The sequence below is a fragment of the Durotheca rogersii genome (assembly GCF_024521655.1).
Source record: "Durotheca rogersii strain YMJ 92031201 chromosome Unknown GGS23scaffold_22, whole genome shotgun sequence".
Taxonomy (NCBI): domain Eukaryota; kingdom Fungi; phylum Ascomycota; class Sordariomycetes; order Xylariales; family Xylariaceae; genus Durotheca; species Durotheca rogersii.
In genome coordinates this window covers 95,344-120,490 of record NW_026251253.1, presented here as the reverse complement: position 1 = coordinate 120,490, position 25,147 = coordinate 95,344, and the positions used below count along the sequence as shown (strand labels likewise).

At 49.8% G+C, this 25,147-nt stretch overlaps 7 protein-coding genes across 7 annotated transcripts; 3 read left to right on the top strand and 4 right to left on the bottom strand.

The window, feature by feature from the left end:
- Positions 1 to 10: 10 nt before the first annotated feature.
- On the bottom strand, positions 11 to 2,822 carry GGS23DRAFT_579615 (longevity assurance proteins LAG1/LAC1). Its single transcript, XM_051517071.1, has 4 exons — positions 2,066 to 2,822; positions 1,582 to 1,895; positions 1,180 to 1,467; positions 11 to 1,113 (listed from the first exon to the last, which is right to left on the bottom strand). The coding sequence occupies exons 1-4, from the start codon at positions 2,316 to 2,318 to the stop codon at positions 517 to 519; spliced, it is 1,452 nt and encodes a 483-aa protein (XP_051369347.1). The 5' UTR covers positions 2,319 to 2,822; the 3' UTR covers positions 11 to 516.
- Positions 2,823 to 4,444: 1,622 nt separating this feature from the next.
- Positions 4,445 to 6,188, top strand: GGS23DRAFT_217980 (transmembrane BAX inhibitor motif-containing protein). Its single transcript, XM_051511951.1, has 3 exons — positions 4,445 to 4,611; positions 4,834 to 5,282; positions 5,359 to 6,188. Exons 2-3 carry the CDS (start codon positions 4,944 to 4,946, stop codon positions 5,848 to 5,850), a joined length of 831 nt encoding a protein of 276 aa, XP_051369346.1. The 5' UTR covers positions 4,445 to 4,611; positions 4,834 to 4,943; the 3' UTR covers positions 5,851 to 6,188.
- Positions 6,189 to 6,943: 755 nt separating this feature from the next.
- GGS23DRAFT_613495 (septin) lies at positions 6,944 to 8,492 on the bottom strand (the record flags this gene model as incomplete). The annotated part of the gene is made up of 6 exons (XM_051520570.1): positions 6,944 to 7,246; positions 7,298 to 7,765; positions 7,821 to 7,958; positions 8,017 to 8,104; positions 8,170 to 8,286; positions 8,405 to 8,492. The coding sequence occupies 6 exons, from the start codon at positions 8,490 to 8,492 to the stop codon at positions 6,997 to 6,999; spliced, it is 1,149 nt and encodes a 382-aa protein (XP_051369345.1). The 3' UTR covers positions 6,944 to 6,996.
- A 1,382-nt stretch (positions 8,493 to 9,874) lies between these two features.
- On the top strand, positions 9,875 to 11,875 carry GGS23DRAFT_579610 (WD40-repeat-containing domain protein). The gene is made up of 4 exons (XM_051517070.1): positions 9,875 to 10,470; positions 10,523 to 10,561; positions 10,612 to 11,066; positions 11,127 to 11,875. Exons 1-4 carry the CDS (start codon positions 10,362 to 10,364, stop codon positions 11,676 to 11,678), a joined length of 1,155 nt encoding a protein of 384 aa, XP_051369344.1. The 5' UTR covers positions 9,875 to 10,361; the 3' UTR covers positions 11,679 to 11,875.
- On the bottom strand, positions 11,876 to 13,232 carry GGS23DRAFT_579608 (uncharacterized protein). Its single transcript, XM_051517069.1, has 2 exons — positions 12,957 to 13,232; positions 11,876 to 12,877 (listed from the first exon to the last, which is right to left on the bottom strand). Exons 1-2 carry the CDS (start codon positions 13,010 to 13,012, stop codon positions 11,935 to 11,937), a joined length of 999 nt encoding a protein of 332 aa, XP_051369343.1. The 5' UTR covers positions 13,013 to 13,232; the 3' UTR covers positions 11,876 to 11,934.
- Positions 13,233 to 13,684: 452 nt separating this feature from the next.
- GGS23DRAFT_217802 (putative motor protein) lies at positions 13,685 to 16,131 on the top strand. Its single transcript, XM_051511949.1, has 6 exons — positions 13,685 to 14,043; positions 14,106 to 14,261; positions 14,321 to 14,703; positions 14,756 to 14,849; positions 14,903 to 15,522; positions 15,579 to 16,131. The coding sequence occupies exons 1-6, from the start codon at positions 13,884 to 13,886 to the stop codon at positions 15,738 to 15,740; spliced, it is 1,575 nt and encodes a 524-aa protein (XP_051369342.1). The 5' UTR covers positions 13,685 to 13,883; the 3' UTR covers positions 15,741 to 16,131.
- Positions 16,132 to 16,488: 357 nt separating this feature from the next.
- On the bottom strand, positions 16,489 to 19,930 carry GGS23DRAFT_579605 (uncharacterized protein). Its single transcript, XM_051517068.1, has 2 exons — positions 19,073 to 19,930; positions 16,489 to 19,016 (listed from the first exon to the last, which is right to left on the bottom strand). The coding sequence occupies exons 1-2, from the start codon at positions 19,353 to 19,355 to the stop codon at positions 16,864 to 16,866; spliced, it is 2,436 nt and encodes an 811-aa protein (XP_051369341.1). The 5' UTR covers positions 19,356 to 19,930; the 3' UTR covers positions 16,489 to 16,863.
- Positions 19,931 to 25,147: the final 5,217 nt, after the last annotated feature.

Below are 25,147 nucleotides of genomic sequence, written 5' to 3'. Positions count from 1 at the left end.
CCCCCCCCCCCCCCCCTCAGCGGGCGACCTCACCTATAGGACCTTCTAGGCAAATAATCAAGATGAAAAGGTTTGAAATATCGCCAGATGACACGAAGCTCGTCGCGCATCGGCGAATGTATGCAAAACTTGAACATGATGCAATCCAATAAAACAACGAGGGGGTATTTGTACTAAATTTCAACTCTATATATACCGATTCAGAGCAGATAATTCAATACATCTGCACTCCTCGACGCGGGACACCTTTCACGACTACCGCGCCTATATCGGCCCATGTAAGTAAAATAGAAAAGGTAACCACGCCAATGCCCCCTTTGCCCTGAGGGGCTCGTAAGAATGGAGGGTTTCTCTCATCCCCGCGACACCGTCAGTGTAGCTCTCTAAGGAGTCCGTGAAATCAATATCTGCGAAATCCACAAGCAGGATGTCCAGCGTCGGGGAAGGGGAGGGGGAGAGAACCTGCCGACTACAATGGCGATGTTGGTGCCACGATGGACTTGTTGTGCTGATACGTCAGTCAACCTGCTTCTCGCAGCCAATGCGACCAAGCAACTCCTTGCGATCGCTGTGCCCGGGTAGACTGACGCCAGATGAACTTGCCCCCCTTTTGACGCCTGTCCGACGTTCCCATCCCTTTAAATCGATAGACTCGACGCCCACCTCCTCTTCTAGTGGCTGCGCCTCCTCGTACTCGAATTCGTCATCCTCCCCTTCATCGTCACTCCTAGTATCGTCGGCCCCATCGCCCCTGATCACACGAATGGCGACGTTGACAATCATGCAAAACCAGAATATGGTGAGCACCTGGAGACCGAGCAAGCAATAGAGGAAACCCCATTGCACAGAGCTGGAGAAGCAGATCGTTCCCTCGAAATCGCTGAATGGCTCGAGGTAATGGCCCCACCCATCAGGGATGGGGAAGGGTCCTGTGAGATTGGCATTAGTACCTCGGAAGCAGCCCGTAGGGACTAATTGAGGCAGGTCTTTATAGACGCTATAGCACGCCATGAGGTAGAACACATGTCGAGCGATGAACCACGAAACCATGAAAACGACGAAGGTGATGTCGCAGAGCTTCGAAAACCCAAGGTATTTGAGGCATTTAGCGAGCTATTCAGAGTGTTAGCCAATACACAGGCAGACAAAATACGTCCCGGGAAGTTGATTTTTACTCACTGGTAGAAATAGGTCGACTACATCCATGAGAACGAGGATCAGATTGCCAACCCGGGTATGATGATAACAGTAAGAGGATGAGATAAGGGTAATAGTGATGAAGTGGTGAGTGAGCATTTGCCAGTGATCTTTACGGCGCTCTTCAATGTGAATAACAAGAACTTGTTGTATCCAGAAGGCCCACTGCGCTAACATGTACCCTTTCATAAGGCCATCTAATTCTCTATTTGGCCAGTTGGTCCAAAGCTCCCTCATGTTCAGGTAGTACGCGGAGGTGGCATAAATGTACTACTTCGCTGTTAGCTAAACCGCTAGCTCTAAGAACCACATAGGATTGATACACCACGGAGAGAGTTATGCTGCCCCTGCGCCGATAGGTCAGGTAGCCGGGGTAATTCTTACCAAACCGAGAGTCCAGAACACTGTATAGTATATAAGCATCCAAGCTTGCTCAGAGAAACGAGTTATCTCCTTTCTCTTAGAGATTCCCCAAAGCCTGGCCAATGGAGCTAATACATGCTCCATGAGACCGGCACGGAGTCCAGTGAAGAGGATAATGCAGAAAGAGACGAAGTGGTAGTCGTTTGGCCCAATCGCGTACTGGCCCGATGCCGGGTTGTAGTATGAGAGCGTGAAGAATTTCAATGTGTGCTGGCGTGCTTTGGGCAGACATAGGTGAGCGAGAAAGATCAAGGCAATAAGGTTAAACGAGAGGCCTGCAAGGTTCGGAAACAGTCAGCGGCGGTTGGAAGCATGCAGGACTTCTAAGTAACGCCGCGGCGCCCCTGTCGTGGAACGAAAACTGCTCAGCGAGACCTAGATCCATCGTCACAAGAAGTGCGGACTTGGGACAGCTACCTAGACTCGAGCAAACATCGCGACGTACCGGATTGGTTGTCCAGGAACCAGCGAGCCAGGCCCCTCATGGGGCCGTCATCTCTCCTCTTGAGTCTCCGTATCAGAACCTTGTTGTTACTAGTCTGCATGTACAAGGGACCGTTCATAGAGTTGCGAGACTGCGGTAACGGCCTTCCTTTGGAGGCCTGGGGCCTCTCGACTTGTGCTTTCATGGTGGTGGTGGCGGGTTTCGTAGAATCCCTAAAGCCTACGTTGACGGCATCGGGGGCGAGATCGCTCATGTTCGGCTCGATGAATTTAAGTAGGCGCTCGGCCACGGAGGTTGAGGAGCCCGGCTACGAACTAGGAGCGGATATGTCGGTGGTTGTTGGAGGAGTAAATGGGCCGGGGTAATTTTTTTTTTCGCACAATCCGTGATTCGCAGTGACGGGTGCTCAATTCGCAGCTCGATGATTGGCGACCAAGGGTGCGAGCGTCAGAGTATAGAGATAGCCGACACAGCGAACGGACAAATCTTCACCTTTCTTCTCTGAAACGAATGTGTCGAACGATGAATGCCCAGCTGGTATCTGGGGGGCATTGGTTCGTCGGCACCGCTGGGATAGACGGACAGAGGGATGGACAGACGGACGAAGCAGAGCAGGATAGGTTGAGAATTAAACAGAATTTAGAAGACGTCGAACTCCAGGTCGGCCCCCCCGCCTGTACAGGGGAGGGTTTTTTTTGTCTTTTTTTTTTATAATAAACTTAGGTATGGCCAGATATGTATGTAGGTATGTATGTATGTACGCCCGCCCACAGGCAGGTAGGCATGGATGGAGGTGTGGAGAGGCCTAGTATGGTATGTTAGGATGGACCTCTTTTTCGTGGACGGGCGGTCAGAGCGGTGAACGGGGAAATGGGAAGGAGGGGTGGGTGGTTGGGTCGAAGAGGGCTTAAACCTCGTCAAAGGTACTTACCTGATCGAGCAGGGATATGTTCTACGTAGTCGGTACCGTGCTTATAGGCCATGTATGTGCTGTAGTAGGCAGGTAGGTTCTCCGGCCTACAGAGGTTAGGTAGGATGTGGAGCCTTAGAGGCCTGTGAATATTAGAGGTAGAGGTAGACGCCGGGTGTATTAAGGGAGTAGTACATAGACTAAAGGGTGGGCGTAGTTTGGTGGGGTTGGACCACTCTGGTGATCATTGGACCTCTCCATGTGGGTGTGAGGTATCAATTAGATCAATTTGAAGCACATGCATCATGCATAGGTTCGGTAGCTCCTCACTTCACCACGACCACAAAAATGAGCTACCTATTACCTACCCAGACACCTACCTATGTGGTATATTAAGGAGATACCGATTATATCCTACCGATTACATCCAATCTCTGCTATCTAGTCATCCGTGCCGAATGTTCCATATCAATTTGTTGAGATTTCCAGGAGGCAGTAAAGTGCCTTCGTGTACATACCCAAGGTATGCATGTGCGTAGCCTGAGCGCTTCGCACTTACTCAGTACGACGTCTTCAGGAGATCGATTCCCCCTTAGGTGCCTCCCACCCACCCCTAACCTTTAACCGTGACTAAGTGGGGAAACGAGCGACATCCAGGCAAAGCCGCTAGGTAACCTGGCTAGATCTCTTCCCCTGCTTACCTCACCAAATCAACCGACTGTAAGTCCTGATATCCTCGCATGCCTCCCTACGTATTATGGATTATATGGTTAATTATATGTAATAGGACTCATGGGTAAAACCTTCCTAACCATTTGATTGGTTGGCATATAGCATGCCTAGGAAAACACAAGGGCCTAACGGTGAGTGTGGATTTCCCGCCTCTGTCGTTGCTGGGGATGCGTCTCGTTACTGCTCTCGAGACCTTTCCCCGCCGCTAAGCACCAAACTTACATGCCTCTCTCCAGACCGGTACAGCAGACATCTTAGATGCCTTTGTACCCATAACAATGGACCAAGCTCTTGCTTGAAGTGGTTCCTAGACTTGTAATAGGTATGTAATGCAATCCTTACCTCTGATCCAATGGGGACGGCCAACCCCTAAAGCGACGGCTTGCTCCGTAGCCCCTTTCACCCACCTCCCGAAGTATCGCAGCGAATAGGCCTTCGCAGATTTTGCACCATCTCTTATCCAGTGCTCTACTGGGCTTGGGCTTATTCTCCGATGATCCTTATGAGCGGGGAACCCATGTAGAGCTGCTAGAAGATGATCTTGTGGTTTGCCTCGGCACGAACGTGTCTACGCTGGTAGGTTCTTATGCGCGTATTTGAAAAAAGCGCCTAACGTAGAGAACCCCTACCTTAGGTACTTAGTAACCTGCAAAATGCCGACTTCATTTCTAGTATATAAACTGTTGGGAGTTGCCAGAATCCCTGCTCACGTAGTTATATGGAAAGCACTCAGGTAAAGACGATAATTTAACAGACGGCGTTTTGCCCCCCTGTGTATGTACACATATGTGGGCATTTCGCACCTACATACCTACTGGGATTGGGAGCGGGGTGGACTACCTACCTACCCAGCCATAACTTAGCCACCACTTAAGGTACCTATGTACTACGTAGTGCTCTTATAGTATGTGGCGTAATCTGCACGTGATACCTAACTAAACCATCTGACCCTTCATCACACCCCGCCTGCTGCCTAGTTAGGCTTACTACGTACATGAATTGATCGATTCATTCTACCGCCTATCAACCACTACACCCCAACCCACTTCTCGATCGCAAACCTCAAGCGGATCGTTGCTTCATCGCGTCTGTCGTCATCGGTATCTAATAGGCGTCGAGCGAATAGCCATACCGAAGCGTTTCCATCTACCGTCCTATCAATCCGCGACAACATAAACACCCAGATACAGACTCACCCGTCTTCTCTCCCACTGACCATCTCACCGCGAACCGAAGATGGCGGCCAACACGAAATATAGCCCTGCCCCGACGCAAGATCCCGACGCCGGCACCTGGTCCCAGGCTCCGCCGTCATACCAAGCCACCGATGCCGGTTCATCTTCCGCCGGTCTATTTGCCGCCCCGCGAAGCAGCGAGGACAACATCCCCGACGACTTCAAGTTCGGCGGCTCTGTCGCCGAGGCCACCGTCGATATCCGTAATCAGTTCATTCGAAAGGTCTATACTATCCTTACCGCACAACTACTGGTCACCGCTGTGGTCAGTGGTCTTAGCTTCTGGAGCCTGGATTACAAGATCTGGATTCAATCGCACCCTGCTCTAGTTTGGCTTTCGGTATGTTATACATTCCTCCTTCATCTCCCCCGATGGGAGATGGATAGGCAATGAAGAGAGGAGTTGACATTACTAGCTTATTGGCTCACTCGGTTTCTTGCTCCTCACCTACTGGAAGCGCAAGAGTTACCCGACGAACCTACTTTTTCTCTCTGGATTCACGCTTTTCGAGGCCTATGCCATATCTGTCGTTGTCTCTTTCTTTGAGACACGGATTGTCCTCAATGCTGTCATTCTTACAGGTGGAATCTTCGTCTTCTTGACTCTCTTCGCTTGTCAGACGAAGTATGACTTCACCTCGTGGATGCCCTACCTCTTTGGCGCCCTTTGGGGTCTACTCCTTTTTGGCTTCATGATGATCTTCTTCCAGAATAGCAGTACCGGCGAACTCATCTACGGTGGTCTCTCTGCCCTCATCTTCTCTGCCTACATCCTCGTCGACACCCAGCTTGTCATCCGCAAGCACCACGTTGAAGAGGAGATCGCGGCCGCCATCAGCCTGTATCTCGACATCATCAACCTGTTTCTGGCCATCCTACGCATTCTCAACAGCCAGAGTAGCAACTAGACTGAGCGGAGAGGGGCACGGTGTTGATAGAATTCGCTTTAGGCGGATGGACGAAGTTCTAGTTACTAGGACATGGGGGTACCTTCGTAACCGAAGAATAAACCTGACAATCAGAGATTCCTCGGTGTGAAAAAAATCCACATGCCATTGTATTCTTTATTTTCCCTTTACAATTTGCACACTTTCTCTGATTTGCTTGTGTTATTAATTTGGGAATGGCGTCTTAACAAGGGGGGATTGCTTGATCCTGTTTTTTAGGTGTTTTCATTACTACCGGCTCGGCTTCATAGCAATACCATCCGAACCGAATTATGGATATCGAATCCACTTCCCAACGGAAGTATTCATAGGTTTTCGATCGCCTCTAGATCCAATAACTGGCCACCGAACACATAATTACCATCAGTATGAGTATAGTGGTTGTCTAGATTAACTCGATTGCCTTCACTGATTACCTGAGAGGCAGTATACAAGATTGAGAACTTGTAAATTTCACGCCGACGCTGGCTACACTCTTACCACCCATCCGTGGAGATTGTTTTTATAGCCTACAAGCTAGATTGATTAGAAACGATGAATAGTGGCGTATATGAATGTCCAGGAGCACTCTAGGACGCCTAAGCATCATCAAAGATCAGACAACTCGTATCGATATCTGCATTAGAAGGCACTAACACTAGGATGAGAAAGAGGTATAAAAGTAGAAATAGGTTAAATAGCTGGTAAGTTGTAAAAAGAGGAACGGGCTCTCACAGAAAGAGGCAACGGGGTAGGTAGGCGAGCCATCTTTAAAGGTCTTGGGCCTTTCCATGGGACTGCGCATCGCCTCGTACAAAGAGACTGTGAAATCAAGGCCGTCTCCCCGGGATTCCATCGCCCCATGCACCGAACTCGGGCATATCATACTTCGGGGATTTATCAACTCCACTCCACACCGTTCTTTATTTCCGACAAGCTCACCAAACCCTCTGCGTGCAACCATAATATCTGTCGCATTTCCCATACAACATGCCACCTCGGAAAGTAAAGCTTCGGGGTGAGAACCGGGAACTGAGGCATATTAAACACCCAACGCCACAATCCGTACTTCTATCCGACAGTCCACAATAACGGACGTGGGTAGAAAAGACGTAGGTGCTAGGCCATTTAATTTCCATCGTGGTCGCCATTTGCCTCTGGTGTTCCTGAAGTGGCAACGGCGGCAGCCTCACGTTGCATTCTTGCCTCGATCTCGCGAAGTTGGGATTCGCGAGCCAAAAGCTCCTGTCGCTTCTCGTTGATCTCGCGCTGGACCTTGACCTCTATCTCACGGAGCTTCTCCTCTTCACGGCGAAGCTGCTCCTCCTTTAGGCGGACGGACTGAGATGCCAGGTCCTCGGGGTTCATGGAAGAATCACTGCGGAACCGTTAGCAAGCAAGTCAAGTGGAATCTCTAAGGACAACGTACACTCCAGCACCACCTTCAACGCTCTTGCTAAGCTTCTCGGTACGGTAATTTTCGTACAAGAAGTCATGAGTGATTTCCTTGAGATCGGCAAGATGGCTGTGAAGTAAAGCAGACCGGATAGCCAGGAAGTCGGAATGGCGAGGGTTGTCAACTTCGACGACACCCCACGGATACTGCCGGGCTCGAACTTGACGACCGCCGATCTCGATAACATCCTCGGAGCCAACAATGGCGAAGGGCATGAGACCCCTAAGCTCGGCATTTTCTTCGACAGTGTCTTCATCATCCTCTTCAATATCATAAGGGAAATTGTAGACGGGGATTCGGTAATGCTCAATGTCCTCCATAACCAGTTTCTTGGACTCGGCGAGCTCGGCAGGTGTCAGTGAATCGGCTCGACCGATGACTGGAATGACGTTGACGCGGGGAGCAAGACGCTTCATCAGTTCGATGTCGAGTTCGCGGAGACTGTTGCGGTCGTTAGCAATGCATACACGCTAGCAGGTGGGGAGATAGCACGAACCCATGACCGGTGGGAGTAATGAAGTACAGCATAGCGTGTACCCGGTTGTCCCTGAATCTGGGGTTTCGCTTGATACGCGACTCCTCTGCCAAGATATCGTCATATTGTCTCTCGAGGTATCCGACAATCTCTGAGAAGCTATCCAGAGGTAAGCCGCCATCCAAGATATGTCCTTGAAGCATTAGTCCATCCGTACCTTGCCTCATTGTCAATTTGATCACCAAAACCGGGGGTGTCGACAATGGTCAAGGAGATACGAGTACCCTCCTCGTCCAACTCGAGCTCTAAGATAAGCGGTCAGATTCAATCAATCCCCCACCCTCCAAGGCAGACGGATTGATCAACTAACCAACGGTGATGGGTTTAATCTTGACGCCATCTTCGATGTGGGCAGCAGATGCATCATCGGACTCCTTGTGTGCTAGCACACTCTTGCTGCAGAGAGTGTTGACGAAGGTCGTTCTGCCTACATGGAAGTAATAGAGAGGTTAGCGTGTCGTTTGGGAGGACTCGCAGGCGGGGATATTGCATGCTGTGTCGGCTCTGGCATTTCGGACTCGTTGGGGATGACGAGAAAAGCATACCTGTTCCCGAGGCACCACAGACCATCAAACAAAACTGAATTCCCTTCTTCACATTCTTCTTTCGGCGCATCATCTTCTGCGAACGCATGGTAGGTCAGTGGCTACACCCGGCGAAGAGGGTATGATAAATGAGCAAGTGAAGAGACGGGAAGGGGTCAACCAGTTGAACTGATGGAAGGGAATAGCAGTGGCGGTATAGAAGGCAATGTGAGTGAAGCAATTGGACACGGGGTACGTGTTAGCAATGTGATAGGGGCAACTCACGGCTGGGGACGACATAGTATTAGGCTAAGGCTTGGATTTTCGCAACGGAAATGGGGGTGACGAGGTCGGTCAACAAGAATTGAAATTGCAAATAATTGACCACGAAAGATCTTCGTCGTCAAGCCAAATGGATCTTCACAAAAGGAGGTATCTCAAAACGGCGATACGAAAGGGGGGAGGGGATCACGGCTGGATTTTGTTAAAGAAAATCCGAGATTTAAGATGCGAAAAGTGTTTGGGCTTCGCTTGGTCCACGGTTGTTGATGGTTCTGTCCGTGTCTTCTACATCTCTCCTACCTCGCTCCAAAAAAAAAAGTGCAATTTGAATGGCACGAAATGCTGTTAGCAGGGGTAGTACCAGACAGGGGATAGAGCTACTTAGAAGCTACCAGGTAGGTAGGTACCTAATGTGTAGGTAGGTAGATTAGGTACCATACGGGGGGATGGGGTCTGTCGACACTATGTTACGTACTATTACCCTCCCTAGAAAGGATTACTACAGCTAAAAGTATTTCCATCACGATACTAAAGCAAATTAAACTTAAGATACGATATAGGTATAATATGAACGCTATATTAATTTAGTAGCTCTTTTTAAGGATAGAATAACTATTTTATATAATGTTAAGCTAGAATGTATATCCGAATTAATATAATATCGAAAAGGTAATAAATACCTACCTTATTAAAATAATTATATTATAATACTTATATTATATTATAATAAAATCCGTACTACGACTTTTGCTATAAGTATTTTATACTTACGGAAAGCGTTTATTAATATTATATCATATAAAGGTTATATCTATACCGTGTTAGTATTGTAGATATACTATCGATAGACCCCCCCCTCTAGCTATGGTAGTTATTATATAGATAGACATGTATCAGCAATAAGGGGGCTGTCATGGCTAAGGTACCTGTTTCCAAGGCCGAACCTTAGGTACCTCAGCCTAGGGGGTAGTCTTCACATCACCTTTAGTGTATCGGCAGGTACCCACCTACCTACCTTAGGTACCTATGTACCTAAGGTACATCCCCTGCCATAGGTAGAGGTACCTAACCTACCTACCTCCTACCTTCATATGGTATGGTGTATAGGAGGCAGGTCCCGTATCCACCCAGTCCGCTGGGGGCGTCAGTGGGCACTCTCACGTGTACCACTAACCGTATATACTGCACCTGCGACTGTACCTGCGCAACATCCATATTACGCATCCGAGCCAACCTGTGGAAGCTCAAGCAAGCTCTGGGGTTTCGTAAGGTTCTACTTTTATCACCATCCTCATCCTTTCAGAAGTTCGTTAGAATGCCTATCTGATATTCAGCGTCGATCCGCTCTCTCACTCCCATTTCTTCCTTACCCCACCGGTATTCAGGCGATTCTGGTTTACTCGTCACCATATCTACTATAAGGCTTCCGTCCAGGCTCAAGCTTGCCAGTGTTCTCCCATATTCAGCCCAAGCATACAAGGTCCGTACCGGGTAGCCTGGACAGAAAAGGCTCTATGAATACGCGACACAGCAATGGTCTGGGATACTGAGGCATCATACGAACTATCCCGTTCCTTTTGGTGCTAAGCATTCCTATTCGATTCACTTCATTTAGCGGACTAGTTGCATTCCTCGCTACCTAAGCCTTCTTCCACCTTCGGACATCACCGCAAACGGGGCTCATCAAGCGGTAACCATGAATACGCGTCCGCTTATTGAGACTCCCAATGAGCATGCCGCACTTTCTGTCACCTTCAATAGCGACGCAAGTCGATTTGTTGTTGGGCTCGACTCGGGGTTCTGCAGTATGGTTCCTTTGCCCACTCGCTATCTGAACTAAGCTCACGCGTCTCGCAGTCTTCCTCTCAAATTCATGTCAAATACAGACTTCAAGAGGTATGCATAGATCTGCCCAGCTCCAAAGCCTGACTCTAATAGACCGCTAGTTTTCAATGCGGGTCTAGGCCTAGTCCAGATGATGGGCAACGCCAATTACCTTGCTCTCGTTGGTGGCGGTCGCTCGCCCAAGTTCCCCCAGAACAAGGTCATCATATGGGACGATAGCAAAGGCAAGATCGCGTTGGAGATAGCGACCCTGACCGCCGTCCGCGGGGTACAGATCTCTAAGACAAGAATTGCTGTCGTCCTTCAGAATAGTGTGCGCGTGTATGCGTTCCAGAAGCCCCCAACCCCGCTCGCCAAGTATGAGACTGCGGATAACCATCTTGGACTCTGTTGTCTATCAGACAAGTATCTCGTCTTCCCTGGAAGGACGCCCGGTCAAGTTCAGGTTGTGCAGCTGGAAACAGACAGCGTCAGCATCATCCCCGCGCATTCTTCGAGTCTAAGAGCGCTACAACTTAGTTTGGATGGGGATTTGCTCGCTACGGCAAGCGAGAAGGTATGTATTATCGAATCTTGATTTACGGGTTTCGATCATTTATATTCTAATGACGCGCAGGGGACCATCGTTCGCATCTTCGCTACAAGTAGCTGTGCGAAGCTTGCTGAACGACGGCGCGGTAGCGAATCGGCTAGCATCTACTCCTTACGCTTCAGCCCATCTGGGGACATGCTCGCTTGCACCTCGGACAAAGGCAACCTTCACATTTTTGACGTTCCGAATCCTCGTAGGACCAGGCTAGCGTCTCTTCACCCGCCTGGCTTATCAGGATCAAGTGGTGGGGGCAGCGCTATCACCGAGGGAAAAAACAAATGGGGTATCTTGAGCAACATCCCATTTGGTCCCTTCTCGGATGTGTACTCTTTCGCTTCCACCCCTTTCGAAACAGGCGAGGAACCTCTTCTTCCCGGCAACTCACGAGCCCTCGCGGATTGCCCTGTGTTGGGCACTAGTAGGCCGATCAAAGGCGTGATCGGCTGGATAGACGAGGCCAGCCTACTAGTTGTCGGTGCTGGACAAGATGCACGATGGGAAAAATTTGTACTTAGGGAGGAGGACGGCCGCACGGTGATATTTAGGGAAGGATGGAAAAGATACCTAGGGAATTAAGGCGAGCTTCAGGACTTACTAGAACCACCCAGATATTGCCTCGGGTGGTGGAACTAGGGAGTTATTGGATGATGGCCGTATGGGCTAGCACGGGGTCAATATGGAGTATAGGGGTTTATGGCTTATGGGTCTGGCGTTCTTTTGGTTTGGGGGAGTATTGAGTCGCTTTCCGCATGAGAATATATGATAGCGATGTTATGTATTTTTAAATAGCATTGACTCCATGATATTTTCGTGGAGTGACTAGGCAACGTCGTCAACACCTACTTGATCCCGGTGATCTGCCCCCGCTCCTCCTCCGCCTACTACTTCGACGCCTGTCTCCATCTTCACTGTCGTAACGGCGCGAACGCTTTTCGTGCTCATAGTTGCCGTCTAGATCCCTGACCCGCTCCTTCTCGTGACGCCGGTCATGATCGTCGCTAGACCTCTTCCACTCGCGGTCTGCAGAAGTATCTTGCCTCCTTGGTCTCGAGGGGCGTTCGGTTCGCTCTGCGCTCACTCGGCCACTCGCATCAGTGGTTTCGTCCCGTCTCGACCTCTTATGCCGATTATGCCCTTCGCCGTTCCCATCATCCCGCCTAGGGCGATGACTATGGTGATGATGCCGGTGCTTTTCTCTCCTGTCCTTCTTTTCTACTCTCTGCTCTTCTGCCCTCAGGGCCCGCTCGACTTCTTTCTTCTTCTCCTCGATCAAGAAACCTTTCATGGGGTCGTCTTCATCGTGCTCTGCGATCAGCTTAGCCAGCTCCTGCTCCTCTTTGATCAGGGGTCGTCTAGCCTCATCCACCTCCTCATCTTCATCATCGCTACTCTTATATATATCCGCATGCTCCCCGCCCCTAGAAGCAACTCTTTCGAGGCGTGAGATGTCTTTCCAACCAACGTGGAAATCACCGGGGTCCTCATCGTCACGAGGTTTGTAGCGGGCGTGATCGACGCGGAGGAGGCGGCCGTTGATCTCAGCACCGCCGAGGTTGTCAACGGCAAGGTCTGTGCTGCGCTGGTCCTCATACTTGAGCCAGCCGAAACCCTTGCTTTTACCCGTCTCCTTATCCCGTACCAACTTCAGAAAAACGGGCTCGCCATATTGTGAGAAAATGGTGATAATATCGCCCTCAGACAGCTCGTAGGGTAGGCCGCCAAAGTTTACGAATGCGGTGTCGCGATAATCGGTATGCCACGAGGCTTCCGGTGATCTAGTTAATTACCCCTTGTTAGCGTTGAGAAATACACTCATAGAGGGTGTCGTGTAGCGTAGGCAGACGAGTGACTTACACGCCGTTCTCGATCTCGCGCTTATTGAGCGCCTGGATGGCCCGTATTTGATTCATCGCGTCGCGTCTAATCGTCGGCCTATGGGGTAACGGGCGCAAAAAAGAAAGAAATGCATATACTCGTCGCGAATATCGGGTTGCAACACGAAGCTACTCGGCCTAGATAGAGCGGGCTCAGAGAAGACAACCAACATTCCATTGTACCTAAATAGCGGCGAGGCTGAACGATAACAGAGATATTGGCGGCTTTGCTACAAGGAGGTACCTCGTAGTGCTATAGGTAGGGTGGTGGTGGGGCATCCCTTCCTGGATGTTGTCACCGTACGTCCCGGTGTATGCATATGTATGTATCGGGGATCTAGTGGGGCTAACGGTGCATACATAATGCAACAACTATACCTGCAGTGTTCCATCTGTATCCACCGCTGGAGTGGCCCCCCATTGGGCAAACAACGGCGACCCGACGCAGGAACTCCCTACCTGGGGAAACGTCGGACCGTGATGGTGGCCTAATTAAGCCGAAATACTGAAGCCGCCAAATCTCCGGGTCTGTGTCATGCTTGAAGCATCAAGGGAGATTGGATGCGTAGTGATGGGCGACGTCTTTTTGTTTCGTGCTGGAAGGAATTCAGACACCTATTTCGAGCTCGAATTTTTACTAGTTCCCCACGACGCCCCCGCCTCTATGCTTCTTCGTTAATATTTCGTTGCATCGTTTTACAAAACCACAAAAGAAGAAAGTCTCGGTGGCACAATTCATCTAGCATCATTCATCTGGTCGACGTTCGCCATTCCCAACGCGTTCGGGCCAGGGGGCCAGCCTTAACACGCGTTTTAAGGCTCTGACCATCCATCGCAGCTTGGTTACCTGGTGTCTTCCGAGCGCATCCCGCCCTTTCCCAATGCTCCCGATCCACGAGAGTCAAACATGATAGTCAATTCAAATAGGTTCTCCACGTATACGAGCACCTCGGTCGGTACCGGCTCGGAGGGAAAGAAGGATGACCAAAAGAAGGACATGTGGAGCTCTATGCTCGACTCTGTCGCCAGCGGCAAGAGACTACCAGAAAAGAATCTGCTAGTCCTCGGTACGGGATCACTTCCTCGACAATTCCTCCTCGAGATTTGACCCGGCTGACCAAGTATTCAGGGGGCACCGTCGAGTCGCAGCGAGATTTCCTTGAAGGCCTATCGAGCAACGATGGACGGAGGAATCTGGACCACAACAACCACAAGATTCCCCCGATCGCTAATAGCTTCGCTCTCGGATACACGTACTACAACGTCCTAGACGCAGATCAAGAGGGTTTGTCCATCGCCACTCACGATGGCGAATATTCCGCCCAGCGCTGACCGAGGTCGCAGACATCCTAGCACGCATATCCCTGTACCTTCTCACCAGCCCGGCGCCTACCTTTACTTCCCTCATAAGGCCGCTCCTGACTCCACAATCCATTCCGAATACGCTAATAGTAATACTACTCGACTGGTCACAACCTTGGCTATGGATGCGTCAGTTGCGTGAATGGCTGCTACTGTTGCGAACCGTCATCATGTCACTCGGCCCCGAATGCATAGAAACGATGAAAGAGGTCATGATCGGCTGGAGAGATCGCGGCCGAACGGGCGGGTCAGTGAACTTGGACGGTTCCGGTGTCGTCGCTGCAGAGGGAGATGTTGCCCTTCCCTTGGGGCCGGGGGAGTGGGAAGACGCACTGGGCTTTCCACTCTGCGTCGTCTGCCAGAACGTGAGTTCGCCTAGCTCCATGCCTGTTTGCGACGCTAACACCTTCGCCCAAGTCCGAGAGGATAGATTACTTGGAAAAAAATCAAGGGTGGAAGGAAGAGAAGTTCGACCTCGTTCTGCAATATCTAAGAACAGTTCTGTTGAGGCGTACGTCCCCGATGTTCAACTTTTAATTTCGTCCCTCGCTAACACTCGACTAGACGGAGCGTCTCTTATTTACACAACACCGTCGATGATATCGCCCCTACAAAGCCTCATCCACGCTAGTCTCGGGATTCACTCTTTACTAAAGCGCTCTCCCTTGAAGGCCAACGTCATCGACCGCGACAAAATTGTGGTGCCCCCCAACTGGGACTCTTGGGGTAAGATCCGAGTACTGCGTGATGGTTTTGACGTGGAGAGCGTCAGCGACGGCTGGTCAATAGATCTCGATCAGTCTTTCCCGACGATAAAAAGTGACGACCCGAACGCCACTGACCACCAGATGCAAGGTGAAGCAAACAGATCGGCCGAGCCTGAAGGATCATCAGTGGTACAGTATGAGGGACAGGTTCAAGACACCAGCCTAGACGCATTGCAGCTGGCACAAGGAAACAGTGATACTAGCAAATTAGAGGTTCCATCAGTCGATACCCAAGCGTTCCTCGTAAACCAACTAGAGCGGCTCGAGCAACAAAAGAAGGCGGACGAGAAAGCCGGCAAGGACACTACGTTTGCCCAGGGTGCAACCGATGACATGATTAGCGACCACATTGGGCCAGTACAGTTCAACATGGGCGGTATTCAGGTGGACGCTGACGACATGGTTCAGCGGCTTAAGGTATACATACCACTCTTTCATGGCAGTTTCTTAAATGGGTACTAACATATTACCAGGACCGCCAGGCTTACGGTCAATCTCCGGAGCTCCACGGTGTCGACGACGAGTCTCAACTCGAAGAAGCCGGCCCGCAAGTGGACACGGATACACTAGCTAAATTCTTCGGCAACTTGATGAACCGAAAACCCACAATTGGGGGTAACGTCAACAAGACATGAAAGAGATAACGATGGTATTCACATAGTGAAGCATCCATCGAGGCCCCGTCCGTTTCGTCCTCGCGTATCAGCAGACAGTTCGCCCATTTCGATTGATGCCGACGGCGGCAGCAGTTTAATCCCAAGCTTGATTGCGGCGAGGGCCACAATCACGACCATCCGATTAGCCGCAGAAATCCTAATGTCATCTATAAAATTCTAGTGGATGTCACGTCCATCATCTTTGGTCGAGGGGCAGAGGATTCGGGTAGACGATGGAATCGCAGAATCAGGATTGCCAGGGGGGGGTTCCGCCAAGAGAGGTTTCCGAGGCTCGCGTTAGCGCCCAAAGTTCGGGTTCGCACTTGGAGCTATCGACCGTCGTTGTCGTTGTCTTTTGATATTCGAGAAGGCGAACTGCGTCCCTGGTTCGAGACTAAGGTGTAGAATAGATACCCCCGAAATGATACAGGAGAAGACAAGCCAAACTGCGCCGCGCTCTTGCCAACGCTGCCGGTCGCGATCGGCTTCCCCGCGTGAAGAAGGATACTTAGAGAGGCGCCAACAGTCCGCCACGATGCCCCTACCAATATTCGAGTATATCTAGCTACCCAAGGCGCGCAGGCGACCCCAAAGAATGATGGAGCAGCAGGGGCTAGCCAGCCAGGCGAGTCTAGCGCCACATTTAAAAGATATTCCTTACCATCGCGAATATTACTTCTCTACTTCGGACATTTAAGCGTATAAATATGTCTTAGAGGTACACTGCAACAAGAGTCTTATATTATGTTCTTCCCGCACTGATATTAATCTTTCTGACAGAAGCAGCGGCACTAAGACGAACTAGCAAACTCATAGGCGCCGGATTTCATGTTACCCCTGACTTTTAGGAGGGGGAGGGGGGATGCAAATCGCCTACCGATGCTGAAAGCTGCAGAACTCCCACCCTACCCATACACGCATGCCTGCGTACACACGCCTATCTACAATATGCATACATATATGAGGACGTACACCGCCGCTGCCCCGGCCCACATAAGAATTTGAATGAGCAGATAATAAGCCGTCACCATCGTTATCTTCGTGTGTGTGACAAGATGCCAGCAACTACTTCCCCGCCACCGAGAGTATCCACGGAAGATAGCTAGACCTGGGCAACGTCGGAGCTGTTTATCTCCCGATACGTGCCGTCCAAACGCGGAGCATAGACATTTCGTTGTTGGGGAAAGCCGATCGACCTTGGGTCTCGCTTGTTCAGCCAAGTATCCGTATTCTGCGGATCGTGGAAGCGAATCGTGAACAGGGCGGCGCGGGGCGCTCTGTAGAATGCAGCCAGCTGTGCGGGATTGTCTCCGACTGAGATCCAATGGCGTCCACCTAACCTCCAAGGGACGACCCCGCATAACAGGCCCGGGAAGAGGTTAGGGTGCTCAAGCATCTCAACACCAAACGCGTTCAAGCTTTCCTTCGCTAGATAAGTATACTTCTCGTCGCCCAACAACCCGCCTAGCCTAAACAGATTTGACACGGATACGGCGTTAACGGATGGCTGCGAGGTATCCATAGCATCTTTGATTCGGAGCAGTGTAAATGGTGCTCCCAGCGCAGTCGAGTAGAAGGCTCCGCATCTCGCGTTGGCCGTCGTGGGCTGGGGAGTAGGGTTGTCGTAGAAAAGTTTGATTTGCAGAGCTTGTAACTCGTCGGCCCATTCTAGCCATAGCTCCTCAGCTGTGCTTTGATATAGCTCTATGAGCCCTTCGATCAGATACGCGTAGTCCTCGGCTAGGGCTTCAATATTGCAGCGGCCGTCGGAATAAACTCGGTAGAGAATTCTCTTCTTGTCATCCCAAAGCTCCCTTCGAATAAACGAAGCCGCATTTTTGGCTGCCCTCAAGTACTTCTGCACTCGCTCAGACACCGTATCTTGGGTATGGCGGATAGCTAACGCCGCTCGCGCCAGAGCCGCGATTGCCATGCCGTTGTACGATGCCACAATTTTCGTATCAACGTCTGGCTGAACCCGTTCCTTCTGTCGATGTGAGCGGAGCTTCTCCCTTGCCGCGTTAATGCAACGTTTGACCTCATCTTCGGAGACCGCAAGATGCTTGCTCAATCGGGTGGAGTTCTTTACGATATGAAGGACATTCTGGTTGAGAAATTCGTCGTGGGGGTCGTATTCACGGTCCACATTGCCGTGTTCCTGCACGTTCCAGTATGCGGCAGCAATCATACTCTCTTGTTCGTCGCCTACGACGGCGTCGAACTCCCTTCTAGTCCATAAGTAATACGCCCCGTTCCGTGCGACTTTATCTCCCTTTCGGTGAGATGAATCCGCGGCTTCACTAGTGAAAAAGCCGCCCTGTGGCGATAGTAACCTATCGCTGATGATGTAGTCGGCGATCTCGGTAACCACGTCGGCAAATTCGCCATTAGGGGTGGGCCCGGCAGTCAGCCAGGCATCCAGGAAAAGCCCAAGCAGTAGAGCATTGTCTATGAGCATCTTCTCAAAAGCCGGCAACGACCAGTCCCTCGTGATAGAATACCGGTGAAAGCCACCCCCTATATGGTCGTGGATCGCGCCGCTTGCAATGCGCCGAAGAGTGTGTAAGCCCATACCACTAATGTAGGCGCAATCATTTGGCCCAACTATATCTTGGACGACTTTCGGGAATTTAACGATCCTTAACAGCAGGGAGAGCTTTGCTGGAGTCAAGAACTTGTCCTCGCGACCGAAACCACCGAACATAGGATCGAAATTCCTCGTGATGCGTTCGTAGGCTTCCTCGATCTGGTCCAAGTCGACTTCACCCTGAACTTCACGGGAACAGCTCGGCGGTGAAGTACTTGTTTCTACTTGGGTAGGCGCCAGAGGCGGCGGCAAAAGTCCATTTGGTTCGTGGTTCAAGGTTCCCTCCGCTGAGATATGGCCCAACTCAACCACCATCTTCTTGGCTTCTTCACGGACTCGGGACTCTTCGTTCAACCATGAATCGAGGACTTTCTGAATCACAACTAGCCAGTCGAGAGGCTTCTCGCCCCCTTCGTTCCCCGCTACAACATTATCCTGAACACCAGGCGCTGCCCAATATGTTCCGCTGAAGACTGGTTCCAAGTCTGGGGTGAGGAAGACATTTAACGGCCAGCCCCCACTGCCGCTCAGGGACTGGTTGTAGCTCATATATATGTTGTCGAGGTCAGGCCTCTCCTCCCGATCGATTAGAATAGGCACAAAATTTTCGTTTATTAAGGAAGCGACTTTAGGGTGAGAAAAAGATTCTTGCCTCGTGAGATGGCAGTCTAGGAAAACGGTGTTAATGTTAAGCTCGAGGACAGGGCAGCCTTCGTAGACCTACAGTGGGAGGCGAGGAATCCGATGCTGAGGAATATCAGCTTGTTCTCTCTATTGGCTCGGCTAACAGTATCATGGTCGAGCGGCTGCCAGGTTACCAAGGTGTCGGAATGTGCCCTCACGAAAGGACTCGGGCTGGCTCCAGCACGGTTCCTCATAGGGCCGGCGGCGGAAGCCAATTGGTCCGGCACCACCGGGGTCGGTACGGGCACGTCATCTGAGTCGCAACGGGGTCCAGAGAGCTGTCCTCCCGCCTTAGAAGGCTGCTGGAGCTGTGCCGACATCATATTGTTTTTGGTAGGCTAGCCGATGCAAGCAATACTTAAGTGGTGGGGTTCGTGGGCTTGTGTGCTTGGCCTGGAGAGGACGGGCAGACAAAGGCAAATCTCGACCCGGACTCCTCCTACAAGCCGTGCTCACGTAGAGTTCCCAAGATAGTGCGGGCCATGCGTTGGGCTACGGGCACCAGCAGGCTTACATTGCCTTTGCCGATCGCGATGATAGCTGGCAGCAGAGAATCGATTGTGAGTATTTGGTCCAACCGTGAATGCCCCGCCCAGTCTCTCAAGCAACGCCGTCCATATGAATTTTAGACGTCGCAATTGGCCCACAGGTATGGGATCCCAAGATATAGAGAGGGAGAGAGGGAAAAAGAGGAGGAGGATGAGGAGGAAGAGGATGGAGACGGGACTTAGGTTGGCTAAGTAAGAGGTAGGTATTTCTCTACCAAATGGAAGCTCGCTTGATCGAGGTAGGTAGGTTGTGGGTAGGGATGTACGTGTAGGTACCTATGTATGATGGAAGCCAATCTCATACCCATCTGGAGGTATCTAGAAGGTACCTACCATATAGGGAGGGGGGGGTCTATTGATACTATGTTAGCAACCCTTTCTATGACTGGACATAGTGTCTGCCTCGTAATAAGAGTGAGTTAAACTTTAGGCTGATATTATTATCATTTCCCGACATAGTTACCATCCGGATATAATGTCTTTATTTTAAAAAAAGGTACATTCTATAGGATTACCCGGTTACCTCTATGTTACTAAGTACGTACCTTTGTACCTTTGTATCTTTTACGTCTGTTACCTACCTCTCTAACCTCCTACCTACCTACCTCTTCCATAGGTTCGAAGATAGATAGATTCCACGCGCGAACTAGCTCCCATAGGTTCGAAGATAGATAGATTCCACGCGCGAACTAGCTCCCATAGGTTCGAAGATAGATAGATTCTACGCGCGCGAACTGGCTCCTATAGGTTCGAAGATAGGTTCGAAGATAGATAGATAGATTCTACGTACGCGAACTAGCTCCTATAGGTTCGTAGATAGGTTCGAAGATAGATAGATTCTACGCGCGAACTGGCTCTCACAGGTTCGTAGATAGGTTCATAGATAGGTTCGAAGATAGGTTCGTAGATAGGTTCGAAGATAGATAGATTCCACGCGCGAACTAGCTCTTATAGGTTCGAAGATAGGTTTGAAGATAGATAGATAGATTCTACGCGCGAACTAGCTCCTATAGGTTCGAAGATAGATAGATTCCATACGCCTAAACTAGCTCTTATAGGTTCGAAGATAGATAGATAGATTCCATGTACGCGAACTAGCTCCTATAGATTCGTAGATAGGTTCGTAGATAGGTTCGTAAATAGGTTCGAAGATAGATAGATTCTATACGCGAACTAGCTCCCATAGGTTCGAAGATAGATAGATTCCATACGCCTGAACTAGCTCTTATAGGTTCGTAGATAGGTTCGTAGATAGGTTCATAGGTTCGTAGATAGGTTCATAGGTTCGTAGATAGGTTCATAAGTTCGTAGATAGGTTCGTAGATAGGTTCGAAGATAGATAGATTCCATGTGCGAACTAGCTCCCATAGGTTCGAAGATAGGTTCGAAGATAGATAGATTCCACGCGCGCGAACTAGCTCCCATAGGTTCGCAGATAGGTTCGTAGATAGGTTCGCAGATAGGTTCGTAGATAGGTTCGTAGATAGGTTCGCAGATAGGTTCGAAGATATCTATAGTAGATCATGGTGTTTTGTAGAAAAAAGATGAAGACAATAGGTCTAGGTAGGTAGGTGGTTTAGGTAGGTAGGTAGGTAGGTAGGTAGGTAGATAGGTAGGTACCTATGGAATATATAGACATTATATCCGTCTGGACATTGGTTCTTACGCAGTTATAAAAACCATCCTGAAATTATAAGAAGGAAAGGTAATAAGGTCGGTACCGCGACCCTTGCTGTAATTCTTTTAGCCCTTCCGAAAGAATAACTAGCTAAGGTAACCCTTACTAGATTTTGTTACCGTGTCGGTACCCCGACTCTATGGCTGACATACTGTCCATAGACCCCCCCCTCCCTGTATGGTACCTATATATATGTATACCTCACATACATACAAGGTACCTACCTAGGTATATTACGTACCTCCTCAGGTACCTTAGGTATGAGGTAGGTACTCGGCTTACATATGCGGACCTTACCTAGGAAGGAATGGAGAGTCACCTTAGGTAATAAGCACGATGCGAGTGGACAGAGAAAGAGAGTACATAACGTTGGGTGGATAGGTGCCCATTAAGCCGTATAAGTAATAAACTCCCTATATGCATAGTGGGTTAGGTTAAGTACGAGGTACCTAGGCTAGAGAGGTACCTATCTATCTCCTAACCACCATTGAACGTAGGGACCGTAGTAGGAAGGTACCTACCTGCCTCTATCTAATATGAATTGAGTTGTTTAAGTTAAATTTTAACATAAGTTATGTAGGTACTTTAGGCACCTAGGACGTAATATATGAGGCACCTATCTCTCCTAAGCGCACCATCTATCACGGAATCAAGGGGCTTGCTTAATGTACATCAAATGCATAGAATAGGCGTTCTACGGCTCGTTAACGTCCGCATACATCAAGTCGAAGCAACTATGAAGGAACAGGTAAGATAGAATAGCCGTCGAAAATACCCCACGGTGGCAGATCCCCCTGTTCTCGATGGTCTTTGTGCCCGGGGTGTATGTTGGTCCTATACTGGTGCTCGGCAGCGTCTAGAACGTGTTCAACGTGCACACCCTGTTGGAAAAGAACTAATTACTTTCGGATATCGACCGGCTTACGCTCATCCGTAGAAGGAGACGCTGGAGCTGAGCAGTCCCACCTACCACAGGTATTGACGAATATGGCAAGCTGAAGGCAGTAGGTCTAGCGTCTAAAGTGCCAAACGCTGCCGGATCGAATGTCGCAGATGCGAGGGCCGGTCGACCGCAGAGTAATACACAAAACCAGCATTTCATATGTGACTGAAGTCGAAGAAGTGGGTACATAGAGAAGAGAATCGAGAATGATAAGGGACAATACACGCGTGAGGTAAGGGGTATCAAGGTAACCTGTCATTGATGGCACACTAAGAGATGTCAAGACGTTCCCGGGAGGGCTTGAGACTCCATTAGATCAAGGGCCATACCCTGTGAGTAGGTATCCCAGAATATGCCCCAGCTTGCAAGTCACGTATGACAAATAGCAAAATAAACCCGGTGCTTCTATCGCCGAGTAGTTGGTCGTGGCCTATGCCTAGATCGTTGAACAATAGGTACCTGAGGACTACAGGAGGGTTGGGGGAAAGGGGCATTGTAGCATATCAGATCTATTGAAAACATACTTGTCGTGGATACAGCTTAGCTACATGATAATAGAGAATAGGTATACGGCCCAACAGACTCGCTCGATTAACCTATTCGTTAGGTAGTTAGCATCTTCGATGTGAAGAGCAGAGATTCTATGCAGAAAGATGACATAGAATAGAGCAGCTGCTTGCACAATATCAAGGGATTAATATAGAGTGTATTCTACCCCATAGCTAGGGATCAACGTTTTGTTATAAAAGACGAATCCTGTCATTTTTGCCCCTGCCAATCCGATGTCATATTTCGGGGCGAGCACAGGCGCTAAACACGCCGACACAGGCGCTAAACACCTCTGCACAGGACAGCACAGGCCTGCGCTGGCTGCGCCACTGTCGTGTGTAAATAATCTCAACTGCAACTTAGGGAGCCCGAAACTTACACCCAAGGAGGCAAAAATGAATCCTTACGTTTGCATCGTAGCCATGACTTAATACATTGTTGTATTAATTCTTCAAGTTCTTTATGCTTATGCTGTGACTTCTTCCAGTCCTTAGATTTCGTAGGAGATATTCGTTGCCGGTAGCTCCACCTCGACTGCGTTTCGGGGATTCCATGTCCCACAAGCTGATTGTTAATATATACTTAGATATTTGTAACTCAAGTCAAACGATATTACTAGCTCAGTCACGACAATCGGAGGCTTACTTCCAAACTGCTTGTGACACTTATCTTATTGCAGCTCGACCGTAAAGACACATATTGCCACTTATAGAAAATCGACAGGCTAGGGCTACGATACAATCTAATCTAGAGCACTTTCTTCCAGGATGACAGGTTTTAAGGAATAAACATATGAGACTTTCTTCCTAAATTCTAGCAATGAACCCGTTATATAATGAAAATCAAGATCAGATATGTTTACTATACCAGGGATAACTAATGAGGCCAGCTACCACTGTGAAGTCACCAATATCACTAGGTGGCCACCGTTTAATTAACTCTTGGGAGACGAACGCTTTGCCGGCTTACCTAGGCGGTATGCTGACGCACTTGGTATATACTGTTTGAGGTCAATAGGAAGGGTCTAGGATATTATATAAAGCATATCACCAGGGCACTGGCACGCACACCATTCTAGAAAGTAACGGCCTACCTGTTTCGGCGGGGTTTAACTATATAATAAGTTGCGCTGAGGCGTGCCCTCTAACGAGGTCAGAATACGCACGGAATCTAGTTCCCTTGGCTACGGAGTCTCTGTCATCGGCGTTGATCACACGTATGATTATTTGCGGCCGTAATATTGCATTTAACCATCGCTGCCTCGTATGGCATTTCTATGATATAAGGGAACTCTGACTGGTGTGAAGCTGTATATTATCAAAAAAAAAAAAAAAACAAGGCTCATTCACCTACCTCCTGAGACTCATCGGTCCGGATATGGTATTTCCGCATGGTCTCGATGATTTCCGATAGCCTCTACCAGGCGCCTTACCCAGTACCGGTCATTTGGGCACCGTTCTTAGATTTCGAGGCTTTTCCCATCAATGCGCTATAACACCTACTGATGCCTCTACGCCTTTCAGTCCCAGCGAGTCTCCTAGGTAATGGAGTTGACCCTGTCCCGGGAGCTTCGAGGCAGGTATACAACATAAAATTACGATAGAGGCGATTCGGCATACCTCCTCTGTAGAACTTGGCACGATTGCTACATGGTCCTACTCCAGTAGAAGGTTGAGTGCCGGATATATTAGCAGCGGAATATCGACGACAGAAAGCAGTGACAGGACAAGCGTACGCACCTAGTGAGATAGGGCGGGCATCTATTCTTGGTTAGCCCGACCATGGCCCTGGAAATTACAGAAAAAGAGGTGTGGGCTTCTTGCATTGAGAGGGGCATAGGAACAGGACCATATTTAGACAAAGAAGGAGACGACCTGCATAAGGAGGAAGCATGGGCGCCTGGCCGTTCGTCTGCCATGGTTCGACGGCATCGTGTGTTATCTATGATCTGAGATGCGGCGGGACGATGATCGGTAGAGACAGGAGCTTAACTAGCATGTCTATAACGTAAAATATTCGGGTTGCCCCCCCCCCCCTCCCCTGTCAGCCCCTATTATTGATAAGAGGTGTTGCGGACCCAAGAATTGTTCACGATGCCCCTCTCCATCCCTGCTCCCGAAGGTTGGTCGAGGTAAGCCCGAAGTTAAAAGAGTCCGCGAGAAAGCTACGCCTGAGGACCTCGGGAGCCGAGAAAGAGGCGACGCTGGGAGGCGGGCCCTACGTGCTGGCGGGGTTTCGCTCGCCGCGCCGTGCACGGTAGCGATTCGTCCCGTAGTTCGGCAATGATTCGGCGAAGTCGTGGCAAGTAGAAAAGGGGCGCGGGAAGACTCCGGCGAAGCTGTAGAAATCTTACCTGCTTGACGCTATTGAAACAAGCTCTAGTGGAGTCGCAGAGCC